The following is a 21,764-nucleotide window of genomic DNA, read 5'->3' on the forward strand; positions in this document are numbered from 1 at the left end:
AAAGTCAGCAAAGTCGTTCAACATTAGACTCGAATTCAAAGGTTTTCTTTTCCGAAGACCAGATAAACCCCTAAACCCTGAAACAATTGGAAAGAAAAACATATTCCCGTTTACATTTGAAATTGAGATCGACAACCAAAGCCTCATGGAAAACTTAAGACGCGCCTACAGCTACCGCCTAGAGTATTATATTACAGGCTTTACGCAATTCTCAAGACGCCATCCTTGTCTTGTTGTTTACCTCAATTCACTTTACAACATAGGGTTGAGTTGCCTCTAACCTTTATAATCGAGATGTTTCCTTAACAAGTTTTCCAATTTCTTCTCGTTATCTCGGTTATTCTAAACGATAGAGAGAAATTATACAGTCACATCGTCTCTTCAACCATTGTGTGCCCTTTAATTTGTGTTCTTGGACGGATAAAAATTTAGAAAATTATTGTCCTTTTACTCATTAACTTCACAACAACAGCCAGTGTGTTTTATTCTTTGCTCAATTCAACGAAATTGTACAGGTTAGATCAGTCTTACATTTTTTGGAGTCTTAAATTCTTCTAAACTTACCTAAAATGGCCCCTTATACGTGCCCTAGCGAGCAATAACGGTAACTAATAAACATGTGATCATATAACCTTTATTGACACAACTTCTCTAGGTCAAATGCTTTGAAAATAAGTCTATTGACCGACTGTGTCTCAATTCAGGGTTTGGTCAGACGTATGTTTGTATACTGATCTGCTGGGTTACAGGGATGGTGTATTCGTGTGTCGTGTGAGCGCTCGTCACCAGAGCAACCTGCACCTCAGCCGTAGCCAGCGGAAACTTGGCTCCGAAAGGTGGCTCTGCAGACGCATGATTTTATCGGCTAGATTCGTAGACTAAGATTTTCACTAACTTAATTCTCAGTATCCACTGGTTGATCTTTATCCAAAGCCGTTCAGTTACAACACCTGCAAATATTCTAAAAATTCAAAACGGGTCTACAGGAAGAGTTTTCGGGAAGTCTTCTATAACGAAACACTGATGGGTGCCACTTGCGGTCAGAATTTTACTTTTTATTTTATTTCCTTTGTTAACAACATTTAAGTTCGGTAAGTGCTCTGATCGAACGGTTTTGGCAAGAGTTCCACCAGTAAATATTTTCGGGAATGTAACCAGTGCTTTTAGTCAACTCACAACTAATTTTGCGAACAGACACGGCCGAAATTGAACGGATTTTCACGGAGGTACTATAAATTTAACCTTTAAGTGACATTTTTAAAATATAAAAATTAACCATACCAATTAACGCACACCTCGACGTTTCAAAGAAACTGTTTATTTAATAGGAAGATATACACATATGACTACAATTATTTAAAGCCTTGACTGATTGAGGCACTCTCTCTTCTTTTACAATCAATTACTTTTATTGAGGTGGCTATATTATTAGTATATTCCCTATTTAACATTTAATTTCAAATTTTTCTTGCGTTAGCATCCAGTTAATGCTTAATCTCAAGAGATTTTTTACTTAGTTCACACGATTTTGACACTTTCCTTCTCTTCGTCTTAGGTCACTATCCTGCAACTTAACCATACAAAAATCAATCGGTGAGAGTTACATGTAAACGTTTTCATTTAAACTAACAAAAGTAGAGAATTTCAAGCAAAATCCATCCCTCATCCTAACGTTTCTTTACAGAAAATCAATAGCCATAAAGTGCCTTGTAATATGGCCGGTATGGCCTATATGATCTGTAATAAGGCCTGTAATAAGACGGGTAGCCATAGTTGACAGGGTAGTCAGAATACTGGGGATAATCCATGGAAGGAGGACCGTAGGATGTTGGGGATGATGGAGCAGCGGCGGATGGGCTACCAACTGGAGGCGGGGGAGCGGGAAAGGAGGGAGGACTCGAAACGGGTGGAGGTGGAGCCGGAACGGAAGGAGGTGATGATGGCACTGGAATAGGAACAGGAGGAGGGGGAGCTGGTACTGGTGATGGAGCTGGAGGTGGTGGTGAAGGTTGTGGTGGAGGAACCGGAGGAGGTGGTGAAGGTTGTGGTGGCGGTACTGAAGGTGGTGGAGATGGTTGTGGTGGAGGAACCGGCGGTGGTGGGGAAGGTTGTGGAGGCGAAACCGGAGGTGGTGGAGATGGTTGTGGTGGAGGAACCGGCGGTGGTGGGGAAGGTTGTGGTGGTGGAACTGGAGGTGGTGGGGATGGTGACAGTGGTGGCGGTGATGGTGGTGGTGGTGTAACTGTCGGAGTTGGGGTATTTGGTGAAATGTGTGCACCAGTGTGGGGTGTCGTTTGTATTGTGCTCGGGATTGGAGGAGTTGGTTCCGTTTCTTCTTCTTCTTCTTCTTCCTCCTCCTCCTCTTCTTCTTCTTTGTGGTCACTGTTATGTATAACGTAAACTGTCACACCTGTAAGTCACCGTTTAGGAAAAACAATTCTGAGTATTCTGTTTGTAACAGTCGTAGTGGGTTTTTATGTTGCGTACGTACCGTTGCCAGTTTTGTTTCGCAGTGCATTCAGTCCTCCTCCGACAATCTCCACCACCACTTATATTAAGGGATTAAAGCATGGGACGCAGTGTATAAGCCTTTAGACACAGAACCAGCGCCAAAATCAAGATTAGAGATCTTAATCTATTTCTCTTACAATTTGAAACTAGCTAGAGTGAACGGAAGTCTCTCTCACACCCTATTTCAGTGGTTCTGGGAAGAGACGTTAACATCTGAGATTCGAGCCAAAGAGTTTTACCCTTCATAGGTTTTTAAAGTAGCTAAGTTTATTGAAATCGATGAAAAATAAATAGGTAAATAAATAGATTGTAATTGGCAGAGGCACGTGCCACAGAAAGACCTTCCGTCCATTTTTTCGAGATCTATTGGAATTTAAAGCGCTGGTTTCGCTGGAGGGAGCGAGAATAAACAACAAACTCAGCTGGTGAGAGGGGAGCGTTCAATCTACTGCGTCGTACAGCGTCATGCTTTCTCTTCAAGATTAGTTTTTGGTTGTTAGTTTCCAATCAAGTATACCACATACCACAACTGAATCAATGGTTTTAATTTCTGACGATACTTGAGAGATGAAAGTAACTCGTAATTCAACTTCCACTGTTTTACTGTTCGAGCCTATAACATTACCTTACTCTATGCATGCAAGGTCTTTTCTCAAGTCGACTATTTATGGCTTCCCAGACCCGATTTTACTTGACTGTGACTTTGGCTTCGTTTGTACGGCACGTGGTACATAACAGGTTGACCAAACTGAGGAGGTGGTGGTGGTGGAGCTGGTGACGGTGGCGGAGGAGGAGGAACTGGAGGCGACGGAGCGTAAACGTGTGGAGCTGACATTATAACCATCATTAATACAATGTATCATTACATGTAGGCTTTCCTAAAAATAACCGTATTATTTTATAGTAATGAATATTAAAAGAATAAACTACGACGCTTCGAAGTCATCTTGACTCCATTATCAAGTAGCTAACACCTCTACTTGATAATGGAGTCAAGATGACTTCGAAACGTCGTAGTTTTGTTCTTTTAATATTCATTATCAAATGTATTTCGAAATGTTCTCTTATTATTATTTTATTGTAGCTTGAAAATAAGAGTTGTTATAAAACCTAAGGATTACTCAAAACCAGGTTAAAGAAAAACAGTAAAGCAATGCCTTTCTTCAACTTTTAGTTGATATTAATTGCTTTATTAATGTTTTGACTTACGTATGCAGCTGTTTCCTTGCATCTGATACCCTGGTATACATTGGCATGCTCCTTGTACACAAGTAGAGTAGATGGGACACACTGTGGGACAGCGCTTGTGACGAGCTAGAAAAAGTTGTCACGGGATAACTTAAATTCTTCACAGCTTTGTTTGACAATCAACTATGACATGTTTTCTGATTGAGAAACCACAGGTCACCCAAGCGTAATATATGAGTTCGTATGGAGAACTGTGGCTGAAATATAAGAGTTTGTATGGATATTACAAGATGATATTGAAATCGATCAATGTATGGGTAATTTACCCACTAAATACTCTTGAACACTCAATGGTGTCATTTTTTCTCATCCTAGAGAGTTTAAACGAGATCTGAGCGAATTTTGATTTATTTACCATACGGTGTTATAATAAGAGATAAGGTAAGAAACTTTGGCCAGTTTGACGACAAAACACTCCTCGGAAACGAGTCGAATTTGCACACAAAAATAGCATTTACTCACAATATTTCTCGCTGAACTCACAGTGTAAGACCTGCGCTTTCTCTCTCTGCAATCCAATGAAACACACATTCAGGTTTGACCGTGTTAACTAAACAAAAAGCTGAAATGACGCCGCTAAGTTGTTCAGTTTTGCTGTCGTCAACCGCTCGGCCGAGACTGGGAACGTGGTCAATTATCAAATCACGGGTGGAGGGCACGAGATTTTTTATCGAGCAAACTTTGTCTCACATGTCTGCTGGTCAATCGATCTTTGCTCATCACCGTACATAATTAACTTACCACACTCGTACAGAAGTATGAAACTCCACTGTTTTGTTGCTCTTTTGTTGCTTTTGCTGCAATCCTAAACTCTTTGGCTAAAGCAGAAGTTTGTAAGATTAAAATCTCATGCCCTCCACCCGTGAGGTGATAATTTACCACATTTCCAGTCTCGGCCGAGCGGTTGACGACAGCAAAACTGATTACCTCCGCTGCGTCACGCATAAATTGCCGCTGTTTTGGCCGCCATATTTCAACTTTTTGTCCCGTTAACGCGGTCAAAACCAAATGTGTGCTTCATTGGATTGCAGAGAGAGAAGTACAGGCCTTACATTGTGAGTTCAGCGAGAACTATTGTGAGTAACTGCTATTTTTGTGTGCAAATTTGACTCGTTTCCGAAGAGTGTTTTGTCGTCAAACAGGCCGAAGTTTCCTACCTTATCTCTTGTTATAACACCGTAGGATAGAATATCAAAATTCGCTCAAATCTCGTTTAAACTCTCCGGAATGAGAAAAAATGAAAACATTGAATGTTCAAGAGTATTTATTCGGTAAATTATCCATACATTGATCGATTTCAATGTGGTCTTCTAATCTCCATACAAATCCTTGTAATTCAGCCACAGTTTTCCACACAAACTCTTACATTACGCTTGGGTGACCTGTGGAGAAACTAACTGAACCATTACAAAAAAAAATACTATAGAAATATTATAATAGTGTGATTTGGCGCAAACGTTTGAGATTTGTTATAATCGGGCGCGACCTGTCAACTACGAATAGGAAGCGGAAGAAAATTGCAGTGTTGGTGCTGATTGAGATAAGTGTAGAGAACTCCGTCTCCGCATTTGACCACTTTAACAAATAGATTCCATGTTGCCGTGTCTGTTCAGTAATTGAGCACAGACGACGTCAAAATGTAATAAAAACAAAAGTGGCACGCGAGGCGATAGACGAGTATGTCACTGATGTTCCAACCATATTTGACGTCATCTGCGATCAATTTCTGAAGAGACGCACGGCAACATGGAATCTATTTGTTTTATATAATAAAGAAACAAAAAATTTTAACGACGTCATCTATGCGCTTGTCCTCTAAGTGATCATACGTAAAAACCAATCTAAATGCGAGCATAATTTGACTTATGACACAATTACGATTGGTAGAATTCTACTAGTATACTAATGCAAATGCTGTAATTTGATTGGCTGAGCCATTGGACACTATCGGCCATTATAGTTAACCACTAAATTTTCTCCGATTCTTATTGGTTTAAGTTGATCACGTGACGCGATAGTGTTCATACGCGGAGAGACACTATCAGCCCATAGTGCCCGTCCGAGGAAAATACCCTGATGGATAGTACTCGTCCGTGAAAAATTTTCTGCAAACGAGCGAGCTTATAAAAAAGTAAACAAATGAAATTGTATTAAGTGGGTTTTGTTTATTTTCCTTTTTAAATTTTACATTTGGTTTTCACAGCTTTCTTCCAAAAAAAGTTGAAAATAATTCGATATGACTTTTGAACTGGCACGCGGAAGAAAATTTAGTGGTGAACAATAACGACAATAGAGTGTTCATGTCTCGGAACTATCGGTCTGATAGCTGCCCCTTGGAAATTTGATGTTCTTAAAACTAGCATATTTGCCCTCGAAGGTTCGCTTCTCGGGCAAATATTTGTTTTAAGAGCATCAAATTTCCGCAGGGCAACTATCAGCCAATAGTTCCTCGACAGAAACACTCTATTGTTTAATTAGTGTTCAGTGGTTTGGTGTGGTCGAAAAAATGCAACGTTTCCACGTTTCTGCGAAGTTTTGCAAGAACATTCAGAAACAAATGAAACAAAATTCCTAAGAAGAGTAAAAGAAGGGCATTTACAGTTTCTTGAATCAAAAACCCTCGAAAGTTTTTACAGAAACTGATAAGCGCGCCTACGCAACTGCAAATGTCACATTGACAATTCAGTCCGCGCGAATTTTCTACAGCGTGAAATTTAATACTAAGACGAGAAATAATTGGAGTCATTATTTGAAGGAAAATTTCTATGAGGTGATAGTTGATTCGGCTTTCGGCCTCATCAACTATCACCTCATAGAAATCTCGAGCTCATAATCTAATTGTTTATTAGATTACCTTTGACACATTCATATCCTGTTCCTATGTAACCTGCCATACATCTGCAGCGTCCCCTGACACACAAAGCGTGGACATCACACTTGGCACACTTGTCAACTATTAAAAATGACGTCAAATCTTTTAGATATATGTGATCAAAAACGTTGACAAACATTTATCGACTATAGGCACGAGAAAAAGAAAACACTCTTTTATTCGGCATGACCTTCACCGGATCGATTCACTTCTCTTTGACGGGGATTTGTCATTGTTATGTTTGCTCCATTAGTACATACCAGAAGTCATTCAATTCGTTTGCTCCAGCCATTAATTGTATAGGTTCACAGTGATTAAAAATAAACAGACAAATGTAAATTAGCGACCGGTAAAAGGTCCAATTTAAGCAAAATAGGATCCATTTTACAAAAATCGCAAAAGGTTTAACTGACAAAAACAAAGGACACAAATTTTAATTTACAGGTAGCCGTTGAGTCTCCCCATCAAGCTCCTTCTCATAGCCTTTACATCGACTGAGCAACGTCAAAAAATGTTTTTCATAGTTGAGCCAAAAAATATATTTCGTCCAAGTTCGATCAATGTTCATTGCCTACATGGAAAAGTATGCTTGCTGCTACCACCCCAATCACTCTAAATAGTTTAGAACTGCAAGAGAAATTGTTACCTTCACAATGTGCTCCGGTATATTGCAGATCACAGTGGCAGTCATATCCGCCTTGAACTTGAACGCAAGTGCCACTATTCAGACAGGGATTTGGATGACAGTAATCTTTGGTTGGAGTGACTGGAAGTGAGAACGGAAACAACACAAAAGTTACCCAAGAAGCAAAAGCTATTCTACAGTCCATCGGATCGCGTGCGGCAAGATGACATCAGTTCCTTAACAGCACCTGTTTGAGTTCAAGAGAGTCATGTATCCTTAAACTGTAGGGTTATCTCCAACCTGTTAAACACCGGCTGAACATACTTGAAACTCAAGATCTAGTGGTGTATTAATTGGTTTACCAGATATTTGATGTCACAAACATTAAAACCTCTCAAAAGTATTTTTTTTTCCTGGTGTTATATTTACTGACACTATCAGTATTTTAGTAAATGGTTTGAACCCAGGAGTATCAGTAGTTCGTATAGTGTGATCGTCCGGGTGAGTGTAGTTCTAAAAAGAGCTGTTGTTGGTGACTGACGTTTCGACAACCTGAGCGGAAGTCATCTTCATGATGGTATTGGCTGAAAGACTCGTGTAAAGTTTGTCATCAGTCATTGGTGGGTTTCGATCCGTCTATTGTTAGTCAAATAGGTCGGTTTTTGGTCCGTGTATTGTTAAGTCGGTCTGTTAGAAGTCCGTTTGTCGGTTTCGTTTCCGTCATGGATAAGTCGTTTGTAAGACGCCGGTAGTTGTTGACATCTGTTAAGAGGCGTTTGCTCTAGAACAAACGCCTCTTAACAGATGTCCGTTGAACACATAAGAGGCCATCCAGATCGTCAAATCCACCTACAGACGTCTGGTCAAAGCGCGGATAAACGACTGTTACAGAAGACTCAACTACTGCAACAATAAACTACAACGACAACTTGACAAACTTAAACAACTGTTACCGACTAACTTACTTGACACTGTTATGACAATCGCCGACAAGCGAGCCGACAAAACCACAGACCGCGTTCGTACTGAACAAGAACGAAAACTGACAACACTTCAACGCAATAAAGACAGAAAGCGACCGAAAACTGACGATAACTGGGTCAGGAATATTTCTTCCCGTCCCTTAGACAAAACCGAGACTCACGTACTGTCCTACTGACTAAAACACTCAGTGACGCCTAAACGGAAACCGACCGAGTCTATTGTATCTAGTGTCGAGGCGGTTCTGTCTCGTCAGCGAGACTTATCAGAATCTGCCAAGGATAACATCAGAAGTAGAATTGCTTCCACGGTACAATCAGCCTCTATACCTGACAATAACTTGACAAAAGACGAACAACAAGCACTGAAACAACTGAAAAACGACAACAACATTGTCATACTACCAGCCGACAAAGGACGTGTCACTGTTGTTGTGGACAGGACTGACTACTTTGACAAAATGGACGCACTTGTTAACGACAAACTTATGAAGAACTTAAACGTGACCCGACGCCAGCACTTCAACGTAAACTTAACAGCAAAATACTTACGCTTAAAAAGACTGACGCTATTGACACTCAACGCTACTATCGACTGAGGTGCTCAGTACCTCAACCACCGAAACTTTACGGACTACCGAAACTGCACAAGCCTGGTATACCGATGCGACCTATAGTGTCATTCTGTGGGTCCCCTACGTATCAACTGTCTAAGTACTTGACGACCATACTGCAACCCCTTACTGACAAATCAAGACGCAAACTACAATCTACGGAGAACTTTATTGACGCTATTAAGACAGTACAGATACCTGACGACTACAAAATTGTGTCTTTTGATGTGAAATCACTGTTCACCAGTATTCCTCTTCAATTGGCATTACAGTGTACCGAGACCGCTGTACCCCAATCTACTGTTAAACTACCGTTACCGACAGAAGACATCATGGACTTACTGAACCTTTGCCTAACATCGACTTACTTTCAGTACAACGGTAAACACTACAAACAGTTGTATGGAACAGCCATGGGGTCGCCTATTTCTGTCGTTGTCGCAGAAATTGTAATGACTCACGTGGAGGAACGCGCCCTTGCAACTTGCCGACAAACGATACCGCTTTTGTTACGTTACGTTGACGACACCTTTACCGCCGTTCACAAAGACGAAATTGACGATTTTCACGACCACCTAAACGAACAGAACGCCGCCATCCAGTTTACTAAAGAGATCGAAGAAAATGGAAAACTTCCTTTTCTAGACTGTTTGGTAAGCCGCGACAACAACGAACTACGAACTACAGTGTACAGAAAACCGACGCATACCGACAGATTACTTGACGAATCATCCTACAACCCGACTTCACACAAAGCCACGACTATAAAGACTTTGACGAGACGAGCGCAACTAGTTTGTGACACACCGGACAGCTTACGTAACGAAAACAGATACCTTGAACGTGTTTTTCACAAAAACAGCTACAACGCTGACTTTATTAGACGAAACATTTACCGACCTACTGAAGCTGACGCTACGAACAGGAACCCTACACCTGTTACTACAGTGACCATACCTTACATTAAGGGCACTTCTGAGACCATGTCACGGATCCTGCAGCCCTACAACATCCGTGTAGCCCACAAACCTACAACTACGTTACGACACTTACTGACTAACGTGAAAGACAGAGACGAACCTAACAACAGACAGGGAGCAGTTTACAAGATCAAATGCTCCGACTGCCAGGCTTCCTACATAGGTGAGACTGGCAGAAACCTTAACACGAGACTGACTGAACACAAACGAGCCACGAGAAATGGTGATGCCAACAATCACATTGCTGTACATCATCAACTGACAAACCACAACATTGACTGGGACTCTGCTCAGTGCTTAACCTACAGTACAAACTATTTTCAACGACTGACTCTGGAAAGCTGGTACACTAACCTACAAAAAACGCCTCTTAACAGATGTCAACAACTACCGGGGCCTTACAAACGACTTATCCATGACGGAAACGAAACCGACAAACGGACTTCTAACAGACCGACTTAACAATACACGGACCAAAAACCGACCTATTTGACTAACAATAGACGGATCGAAACCCACCAATGACTGATGACAAACTTTACACGAGTCTTTCAGCCAATACCATCATGGCTACACTGACCAATCACGCTCAACGGACCAGACTTATAACATCATCGACTGCCAAACACTATTCACTTGACTCTGAAGATGACTTCCGCTCAGGTTGTCGAAACGTCAGTCACCAACAACAGCTCTTTTCAGAACTACACTCACCCGGACGATCACACTATACGAACTACTATCAGTATTTATTATGACATACTCTTCAAGTGCTCCCAGATAAAACAATCTGCTACTTGATTTTGGCGGTTTTCTTCAGTTTTTCCAATAGAAAATGCGTAAACTAGTAACAACAAAATAATCACCTTTTTTCTTTTCGCATCGATCTCCAGAGAAGCCAGGCTGACAAATACAAGTTTGTATGTTGCCAACAGGTTTGCAGATTCCGCCATTAAGGCAATAACCTGGTGTGCATATTTCTGTTAAAAAAGAAAGCAAAGGTCAATCACAATATAATTAGACACTAAATTTTTGGGTCAGAAAACTAATATGTCTATTCATAACTGCTAATAGTATACGGGTAATCTCCCTGGGAAAGTACTTTTTCCCGAAAGTAACTTTTCTTTTTGAAATGACCAGGCAAGATTTCTAACAAGACAAAACTCAGCTAGATGTCAAGCCTGTGATTCAGAGCATAGTCCGCGCGTATTCGCTGAAAAGACAAGTTGAAAATGTGGTAAAAGCACTGAAAAGGACTGGGGTGCAAAACTGCTGTTCTCAAGTGTGGCTTAATGAATATGAATATCCAATTTCAGGCAAGAACTGTATGGCTATTTACGACATGAGCATATGGAAGTCTGAAAGTTGACTATTGGTCTCGTCCTACTCTCGTACTACTGTTACTTTACTCACATCGTCTAGCCTATTCATTTCCACCGGCATTTTTCAGTGTTTGCGATACTTGAAAGATACATGGACTGAATGTCATTTATTTCTTACCTTTTTCACAATGAGTTCCAGTGAATCCTTCCGGACACCTGCACACGTAGGCTGTATTAGTGTTGATGGACTCACAAGTTCCTCCATTTCTACATGGATTGGACTGGCAAGGATTGTTGGTTTCTGTTTAAATACATTCAATAATTTCTTGAGTTTTCTGCTCTATTCTGGTTTTGAACTGGCTATGGGTCATTCAATTTACCCGATTACAAAAAGTGGTCTTAATGCAACAAAACCGAAGAAAGCCCGGCTTGAAGAAAGGGTATGAAATCAAATAGGACCATGAGTGGTTAAAAGCAAAAAAAAACGGCTTTTACTAATCTAAGGAAGACAAACTAACTTTCGTTGAAGTGAAGTGAAGAATGATCATCGCAGTAAATTTTCCAATTTAAGCAATTGGAAAGAAGAAGCCTGAATAAAATCAGGGCTTCAACGGGATTCGAACCCGTGACCTCCGCGATACCGATGCGATGCTCTACCAACTGAGCTATGAAGCCACACACTGGGAGCGAGGTCAATTAATTGAGTTTCAATCCCGTTGAAGCCCTGAGTTTTTTCAGGCTTCTTCTTTCCAATTGCTTAAATTGGAAAATTTACTGCGATGATCATTCTTCACTTTAATCTACAACCGCAGTTCAAATATGAATTGTTTCATATATACTTCACATTATTTCATTCCTCACGGGAAGATACGAAGTCAATTAATTGACCTCGCTTCCAATGTGTGGCTTCATAGCTCAGTTGGTAGAGCATCGCACCGGTATCGCGAAGGTCACGGGTTCGAATCCCGTTGAAGCCCTGAGTTTTTTCAGGCTTCTTCTTTCCAATTGCTTAAATTGGAAAATTTACTGCGATGATCATTCTTCACTTTAATCTACAACCGCAGTTCAAATATGAATTGTTTCATATATACTTCACATAACTTTCGTTGAGTCCAATAGGCATTTTCTCATGTTCAAAGTTTCCTGTATTTACTTTCAGACTCATGTTTCTAAAATCTACCAACATTAATAGGATCGTGGTCATGAATCTTTGCTCAGAAATCTCTTTTTCTGCCAACCTTGCGCTGACTTAACCCACACCAGGAATAGATCAAAGATGCCCTTCACATCGCGATCGAATGGGAACACCCTCGCTAAACAGCAGGCTCAAACTGCCTCACTTCTTTATTGCTTTCTTTTCATTAGTTTTTCATTATTTAGGTTTTCTCACCATATTACCTTTAAATAGCAATCATTCATCCATTTGTCTCGTAATTAGTGCACTGGGAACTACCGATATAGCCTTAAAAATCAACACTTCCTGTTATTATTCTCTTTATGTTATTGACTACTCATTTTATAGTCATTAAGATGCTGTAATAGAGATATTGAAGCATCAGGACATGAATTCGTCCAAGGTCAAAATTCTTGTCGTCTTTCTTAGGCGTTTATTTTTATTCTCGTGTTTGTCCGAGTGTGTACAGAAAATGTACGTACGTCCAAGGTAACATCCGTCCTCTCTGAAATCCATCTCCTCGCTTTCACAATAACAAGCCCCGTCTGCGTCACATTTCTGAGCGTAAACAGGAGGAACTGCTAAGGGGTTACCCTTCGGGCAGCCGCATTCTTAAATCAAAGGAAATAGATAACAACATTCGCGTCAAAGATCACAAGAATCTTCAAAGATAACATAAAATTGGTGATTAAAAGGTAAAGGTGATGATAGATGCTTATGACTCGCTCTCGCTCAAGCCCCTTCATGTTTTTTGGCACAGGGCTTTATATAATTGCAAGTTAGCTTATGTGCCTATTTACATAAACAGTACTGACAGTGTAAACCTCAACAGCACTTCTTCAATCGTATTGATATCGCATACATAATTCAAGGTGACTACAAAGTGAGAGTTTACAACCCTAATTTTTAGGCGGCGAGACTGAGGCCAATCGGATTGGACCTCAAACAGGCCACTAAATGATATGCCCTATTCTTGCTATAAACCCATTATTTATTATTATAGGTTCAGAAAGGAGTTGGGTAAATAGCTTCAGAATGAATAATTGCCCGACCTGGTGTTCAGGCCAAACATTGTGCAGATGCAATGTGACCTTTGGCACAGCATGTTACCAAAACCAAGCACTAAAACTTTAAACGACTGAGAAATCAATTATGGGCTACCTTTACAGGTTGGTCCGGTATACTTTCCTTTGCACTTGCAAACGGCCTTCCCGTTTTCATCCACACAAGTTCCTCCATTCTGACACGGATTACTTAAACACGCATCGATGGCTGTAAAAAATTATATCAAAGTTTATAACTCTAGCACCTTATGCTAAGTTTGATTGCTATTCAATTTGCACATTATGTCGTTAAGTTAACAATAATGATAATCATTCTAGTGAATTAAAAGCTACTATAACTAAAGATATTACTTTTACTTACGACGTTCGCAATTTTCGCCCGTGTATCCGTTCTCACAAACGCATGTAAATCCACCATCACGTGTTTCTACGCATTTTCCATCATTTTTGCAAGGATTAGGGACACAAGCATCTTTATCTAAAACATGTTCAGATAAGTCGTATTATTATTAGGCTGTGTGTGAAACCTTTAAGATATTGCTTATGATTCTGAAGCGTTTTTCAGTACAAACTCGACGTTATTTAAACATTTCCGAAGTAAACTGCGTGAAAAAGAATTTAAAAAAATAAATAACTGAGACAAAAGATCGCTATCGATAACTTATGCAACCGTGTTCAAAGTTGCTCGCGTATTTGTTATTAGACTAATCGAGTTTTGAATAACCAGGTTATGGTAAAGAGGTCGTCACTTGAAAATTCGGTGACTTATATCTTACCTTCACAGTGCTTGCCACTTGTTCCCGGAGGACATTCGCAATCATACTCTCCTGCCTCGAGTTCTTTGCACTTAGCCTCGTTCTTACAAGGATTTGGGTGGCAAGGGTGAGGAATTTCTTAGTAAAAGAAAACATTAGTCAGAAAGGGAGGCGATGAAATGTGGAAACAAAATAAATAGATATCTTAGTTTCTATATCTTAGATATGTTAGTTTCTTTAGAAAGGTCACTTTATCCTTACTTCTGCATATAAAGCCATTTCCATAAAACCCTTCCACGCAAAGGCAAGTGTCGTTGATGCATTTGGCATTGATGTCGCACTTTTTACATATATCCACTGCAAGAAAAAAAAAGTTGAATTGCAATCATAACCGGATGACTTAAAATTGTTTTAATACATGTCTTGCAGACTTTGGAAAATCCAGCCATTAAAATAACCGAGGATTGACGATTGGTATCATTCAAGTCAATTTTGGGAACCGGGAACTTTAAGGCTTCTTGCTTAGCTGTTCAAAGAGGTTTCGATTTATTTCATTTACGAGATGCATTGACCGAGAATCATGTTGTGATGAACTACATTAGCTCACAACAAGCCAATACCACCAAGATAATAAAATACCACTGTTTTTAGATATAATCGACCTTAAATGTGATATTTTAGAGACAAGTGAGATATGTCTGAAAGAATTTCGTCCCTAGCTTTGATCTTAAACAAATTTCATATTGTTTGTTTTGCTTCACCTGTGTCATTAGAAAAGTAACGTCAATTTGTATTTTGTCAGAGGTTGAACGTTAATTTTTTTCTGAGTAAGTTGCACTATAAATATTTATATTTAGTTATTCGATGATGTATCGTTATTTTGCACGTTATCAGTGACAACCAAAGGTATCTTACCTTCACAGTTTGATCCAGTAAAGCCTGCCTGGCAGATGCAGAGGTAGTGAAGAAAGCCCTGATTCCATTTATCAGGATACGCGCTATAACCACTGTACGAGTCGATACAGATACCACCGTTCAAACAAGGACGATTGTAACACGGATGAGGAACTGCAAACAAATATGTATTGTATATTTGAGCGTTGGAACAATAAAATGTTTCTTTTTCTTTGGTCTTAAAAATAAATAAACTCTACTGGAGAGAAAGTGAACAGAAGACGAGCCATGTTGATACAAAATGCTTCTCACAAACCTCCAGCAGGAAACGAAAGACCTATCATAGAGCTGAAAATGCATCAGCTGTATTTTGGCTAACACTACCTAAAATACCACGTTTAGGTGAAAATAAGAAAGATTAAAAGTATTGTTAACCGACGTTTCGATGCATCAAGCAACTGATTATTCGATCTCTTAAGTGAATATAACTCTCAGCAAAGGTGATGTGAATGAAAGAAAAGATAATTTTGTTAAGACATACTTTCACACTTATTTCCTTTGTAAAGCGGAGGACAGTAACACTTGGAGTGACCGTAAAACACTCGACAATGTCCACCATGCAAGCACGGGCTAGGATGACACACGTGACCTGGGAATTAAACATAATGAATGGACGCGTGAGTAAAGGCTTATCATTGTTGCAGGCAAAACAAACGCTCTTCGTTTTCCTCTGCCAGACTGAAACACGCGTCATCTTCTTTATCACAGACATATGATCCTATATGATAAGTGATAAATACCTGCTAAAACTCATATTTAGAGATAAGTCGACTATCTCGTAACAAGACAACACAGTTGTCCCCAAACATCAATGCAAAATCGCGAGTTTGCCACAGAAATTTATTAAAGCAGTTCAGCTTTTAGTAGTTATTGTCCCACTGTCTGCGTTTTATTCTTTTGTTTGTTTGCTTGATTTATTGTCTGTTTTTTTTGTATATTGCCGTGTCGTTCTGTTTGTTGATTGGTTACTGGAGGAAACTGTGTGAAAAATACTTACTTTCGCAGTTGCTTCCAGTGTATCCCAGTCTGCATGTACAGTTATATCCGAATCCGTCCTCATGGCAAGTTCCAGCATTAAGACAAGGGTTCGTGTAACACTGCTTTGTCTCTAAATTATTGGACCAGAAACAAGACAATAAGCATAACTTTGTTAGCTTAAAAAGAAATTCGAGATCTCAAACCCTATTGTGTGAGAAACTGGCTAAGGAAGATACTGCTGTTATTTTGCTTTCTATGGAACACAAAAATAGTTAGTAAGTAAAGCAAAGCAAAAACACCTTAATCGTGAGCTGACCTGTACACAAAGTTCCCTTGAAAGATGGAGGACAAATACAGACGTATGTATCATCTTTTGACTGCTGACATGTTGCACCATTTTTGCACGGATTTGGGTCACACTTGTTTATGGCTGAAATGAAATCAACTATTTATCCAGTAAAACGGCAAAACTAATTATCCTACACAAAACGCATCTCTCCTTTAACTAGAAATGTCAAAAGTTTATTACTATCTTATGAATGCAAATGAGCACTTCCGAACTATACCATCATGGCACTTACAATCACAATGTTCTCCTTTGAATCCTTCCTGGCAAATACAAGAGAACTTTTCCTCAGAATCAGATCTCGTACACACGCCTCCATTTTTACAAGGGTTTGGGTGGCAAGGATTAGGCTCTGCGAAGAAAGTCAAAATACAGGTGGAAAAACGAAAAAAAACAAAGTCGTACGACGCATTTTATAAAAATAAATAAATTAAAGCAAATCAATGCAGTTTCGATTCTCCAGAAAACATAATTTATTTCTGTGTAATTTACTCTGTTCAGTGATCACACATTGTTGTATATATTGGTATATGATTCTTAACGTTAGCAGCGTTTTTATTTACATAACTTCAAACACATGCGAACTGTTTCTCTGCTGGTTAATGTTGGTGTGTCTTCGTATTCGTTTTTTTTTTCTTTTTTTCTGAGCAGTGCTTAAATTAAATAACGCATAGTCATAAATGTTATCATATCTCTCAGTTAGTACGCGCGCTGTGATTGGTCAATTTAGCGGGCCGTTATCTACTGTATAGCCCGCTAAAATTTAAAGCTGTTTTTGTTGCCAAAATGTTTCGTGATTTATCGCCAAGTGTTCTTAACATTTTTAGCAATTAAAAGTTTAAAACTTTCTTTTGCTTCTGAAATTGTGTATTAAAACCTGCTAACGACTTAAGAGTCACTTAACAACGATTTCGAATTGAGTCGTTTTGCTTCCGAAGTGCGTCAGAAATTTGAAGCCGTTAGTCCGCGTGAAAAGATATCGTTCCCGAGCCCGTCAGACACGCAGTAGCGATATAATAAATATCTTACTAACCTCGTCTTCTCGGTCCGTACTGTAAGTCACAGAGCGTCGTTTTCCCCTTCGATTTATGGCCCGCGCGCTTCGCGCTTAGGCCATAAATCGATGGGGAAAAAACTCGGTCCGTAACTTACAGTACGGTCCTCGAACTCGGTTAGTAAGAAGTACACTGTATTTATATCAGGCTCACTAAAAATGATAAATAAAAACAAGCGTTTTGAGGTGATTCAACCCTGATGAAAGGGTTATCCTCAACAACAAAAAAGTTTCTTCATTCAGCATTTGAGCGCTCTTGAAACGTTGTTCGGGATTATTCTGCACTTATGGTGCCCGCTAATTGGTTGTACCCATTTAGACTTGGATCTTAAAATAAAAGTGAATGTATGGACCGTTCAACAGGATAAAAAAGAAGTCGTTGAAGAGGGGTGGGCGTTAGTAGAGGTTCCATTGTATTATTTTGTTCTCGTATTTAATTTACGAAGCTTTGTTCTTACCTTCACAGACAGCACCAAGAAATCCATGAGCACAGTTGCATTTAAACGCACCAGAAATTTCGGTACAAGTAGCGCCGTTTTTACAGGGATTTGAAGCGCAATAGTTTCTATCTAAAACACAAATTGATTGATAATTATTGCCTTCAAATAACACGAATGATATAAATAAACGGAGAAGTATGAAATACGGTTCCTACATGTATATTAGAGATATTAAAACTTTTTTTTTTACGCCTGACAGGAAACGTAACCAAACATAATAAAGCCAAAACTTCTCTTTAAGAATATGTTGCGGTCATGAAAATTGCCTAGAATATCTATTTGATCTCATCTATTAGATACTTGTTGATAGTCCTCTTACCTTCGCAGTTCTTCCCTCGAAATTCTTTCGGACATATACAAAAGTAGTCATGATGTAGCTGTACAAATATCCCTCCATCTTGGCAAGGATTTAAGTGATCTGTAAGAGAAGGGAGATTTCGTAGAGTGAACATAAAATCAGACCATGTTATACTACTATATTAAATTTTGTATCGCATACGGTGGTCATACGTTTGCGATAAACCTCTCAAACACCTGTTTTTCTAACAGAATAAGCACGAGCAGAAAATGGAATTATGAATTACAAACACCATCTTAGGGAGCACAACAATATTTTAAGTAAGTTAAACAATAATCATACAGGTACTTGCTTGGACGCGCGTCTTTTTATGCCTTCATTGAAAAACGGACTCCACACTTTAAATATAAATGCTTTAGTGTTGATTTGTCGTTCAAGGATTTAAATTTTGCATGATTTCATGTTGCGAATCACCAGTTCGCGCCAGTCATGCAAATCATTGTGATATTTTCTTTTAAACAGGCCATTTTTATCAAGTCTCCTTCTCGCAAACCCAAATCACGATAAACTTTTGTTACCACTTTAATTGACAAAATCAACAGGAATGTTCTTGTTACCTAGAGCAGGTGTCACTAACAAATTAAACTAATAACAAAGCTTAGCGAGACAAAAGCCAAATAAACACGTTAACCACAACCAATCAAACACTGTTTCATATAAATTTAGTTGCAAAGTGTGACAATCTTCCCCGTTATTTTACAATGAGAATTTAACGAGAAATAGGGTAAAAGAATCCTCTATGGACGAAAGGATTAAATCACCGGCAGTTTAAGCCATCTGTCCACCATATTGCCATCCAACAACAAACTGGACAATACCTTAAAAATCTCATTCGTGAACTGCGTTACTACAAATATTACAATTTCAAACGTTTTAGACCAAATAAAAAATTATTTACAGAATGTTTCTTTCATCAATTAGTCGCAGTTAACAACAAAGGACGTATAGGTGCTTAACAGTGGGAAGGCCACAATCTGGTCAGGTAGAGACAATAAAACGACGATATAAATAAGAAACCATCTATAAATTTCGTCAATTATAATAATTTGGGGTTTTTTTGGAAGTGAGTAGGCGTACTATAGACATCGTCTGGTTCACTGACTCGTTCAAATATATCTCACATCCCGGTCGAGGGCAAGGAAATCTGTTTCCATATCAATAAGTTCACTACCTGTTTGAGCTTTCACATCCAATGCGAACCTTAACCTCTTTTGGTTATTAGTGTTAACAAGTCGGCTCATACTCACACTTGGGGCGCAGATGGAGATGTGAAACATGTACATGTGACGGTACAGCGTAAGGTATGGGAAACGGCTTTGGAACATACTGAACGGACACTACAGGATACGGCTTTGGAACAACATGGACGTGATGACTGTACAAAGGTCCTTGAATGATAGGATGATGGGAATATACCCCATAATTAGGAGGATATCCATTGACGACACTCAAATATCTTCGACTTCCACTCATCTCTTTAACTTCTTCAGCTGCAGTATTATTTGTCATAGTATTTAGCACATCAGCCGGGTTTTCGTCTTTTACTTCTCTGACATTAAGTCCATGTGCTTGATTGTCTTTGTTTTGAAGAAGCTTTGTCTTCTTTTTTAGAGCTACCGCATAACGTCGGCCCGCTGCAGCGATGCCGGAATGAGTACATATACAGAATACCTCGTACACGGCTAAGAGTTTGAAGAAAAACATAATATTTGTTGAGGACTTCAGAGCCTCGGGGAAGTTAAATCATTCCATTGTTAATAAAGATACAGTCTTTCGCCTAAGCTATTGAATTATTGATGCAATAACTGGTACGTTAAAGTGGCACCTTTTTTCCATTTCCTTGAACAAATCTTGCCAGGGTGGAACAGCAATTAGGTTTAGCTAAACAGCTAACATTTTATTTGATGAGCGATCTAAATGTACTGACATATACTTTTGCAAGAATCCAGCATTTCTGGGTTATAAAAAATGAAAAATAATTCTAATCAGTAATAAATGACAAAACTCTCAAATTGGAAATTTTTAGAAAAGGTTAAACGGATAAAAGGAAAGCTGGTACTACGAAGCTTAACAGACATGAGTCAATGCGGCACTTACACTGCCTTGCAGTAGTTTGATTTCACGAAATGGAAAATCACAAATCCGGTAAATGAATCTGCATAGTTTTGGACACAAAAAAATCGAGCAAATGTTCAGTCAATTTGCTATTCAGACGAGTTTTGAGCAGTGAGAGGCAATTGGTTAAGGTCTTTAAGTTCTCAATAATGTATCGTTAAATATAAGATTAATCGTAATTTTGTGAAGCACTTGCCTAGAATACTAGACCGATCAATAGCTTACTAGTGGTTAAAGCATACTTATCATATTGATTCCAATTAAACTGACAAATGTTTACAATTAGCGGAAGGAAATATTAACACGTCTTGAAATAGGGTGGAAGTGATTTATTGCACAATATTAACAAAAGAAACAATGGGAACTCGAAAAAACTCATTAACTTGACCATTTGTTGTCTCAACAATTTTTCTTGTTTACCTCGGCTAGGTAGTTTTATAAAATCGCTCTATGATCTGAGCACAATAAATTAACGGGTTGCATCTCAACGACCAGAGAAAAAGCTAAAATCAACCCTCCCGATTCACTGGGGCCGGTATGCACGCTCAGCAAAGACTCAGCTGGACTGGAAATTTTGCGTGCTTTCCATTCAACCAAGAATTTCGAAAATTTCGAACGGGTAAGGGAATTTTCTTAGGAAAGTTTACTAAAAATCCGGAAATTGTTGAATTTCTGAAAGGAGAACCATTCAAACGAAATTTTCCGGGAATTCCGGGAGGAAAGACATGTACAAATGGAATGGAAGTTCCCGGTTTACCTGTTCTATTCGTCACGGTAAATTTTCGGAAATTCAAACCGGAAGTTTTCGGCTAATGAAAGCGCCCTTTGTCATTCACATTTTTGTAGTTTAAACATATCGGCCAGTTAACCTCAGGCAAAATACCATTGTAAGTGGCTGGTAACGCCAACTTAGTTGCAAATTCTTCCCTATAGGTGTGAGATGTTTGTTGTGAAAAAAGAGTCCCTGCGTAGACGCAGTTTAAGCCTAGTTTGGATAATGTCCTTCCACGCATTGCTCCTCTCAATTAAACGCTTCTTCCCTCCCTCCTTCCCAATCTGAAGGTTTCTTTTAGAATCATTGTCTCAATTCCAATAAACGCCCCTTTCTTGTATTGTTTATCCAACAAAGATTGCCATACCAGTATAACAAACAAAACAATTGCAAGTCGCTCTTGAATAGATAAGTTTATTGCCAGTTCTAATTTGAAACTGTTCCAATATAGAGCGTTTTGACTCACGTGGCCGGCAGCCATGCAAACAAAAGGAAGTGTTTAAATAACAAACGATTTCGATTCTGGACACCAACATAGACCC

The 21,764-nt window shown here is 39.2% G+C and overlaps 1 protein-coding gene across 3 annotated transcripts; it reads right to left on the reverse strand.

The window, feature by feature from the left end:
* Nucleotides 1-1,278: 1,278 nt before the first annotated feature.
* On the reverse strand, nucleotides 1,279-20,189 carry LOC145494699 (uncharacterized). 3 transcript variants are annotated; one of them, XM_081474260.1, is made up of 20 exons: nucleotides 19,583-20,189; nucleotides 18,297-18,395; nucleotides 17,936-18,046; nucleotides 16,659-16,775; nucleotides 16,394-16,507; nucleotides 16,097-16,207; nucleotides 15,581-15,688; nucleotides 15,061-15,213; nucleotides 14,407-14,502; nucleotides 14,167-14,283; nucleotides 13,752-13,868; nucleotides 13,488-13,598; nucleotides 12,809-12,937; nucleotides 11,331-11,453; nucleotides 10,697-10,810; nucleotides 7,278-7,397; nucleotides 6,614-6,712; nucleotides 3,721-3,825; nucleotides 3,137-3,339; nucleotides 1,279-1,564 (listed from the first exon to the last, which is right to left on the reverse strand). In XM_081474260.1, exons 1-19 carry the CDS (start codon nucleotides 20,037-20,039, stop codon nucleotides 3,173-3,175), a joined length of 2,568 nt encoding a protein of 855 aa, XP_081330386.1. In that variant the 5' UTR covers nucleotides 20,040-20,189; the 3' UTR covers nucleotides 1,279-1,564; nucleotides 3,137-3,172. The 3 variants fall into 3 exon arrangements, with proteins under 3 accessions (XP_081330386.1, XP_081330385.1, XP_081330384.1); XM_081474259.1 differs by having other exon boundaries at nucleotides 1,279-1,570; XM_081474258.1 differs by lacking the exon at nucleotides 3,137-3,339 and having other exon boundaries at nucleotides 1,279-2,410.
* Between the last annotated feature and the right edge of the window lie 1,575 nt (nucleotides 20,190-21,764).

Source organism: Orbicella franksi, chromosome 8, assembly GCF_964199315.1.
Source record: "Orbicella franksi chromosome 8, jaOrbFran1.1, whole genome shotgun sequence".
Taxonomy (NCBI): Eukaryota; Metazoa; Cnidaria; class Anthozoa; order Scleractinia; family Merulinidae; genus Orbicella; species Orbicella franksi.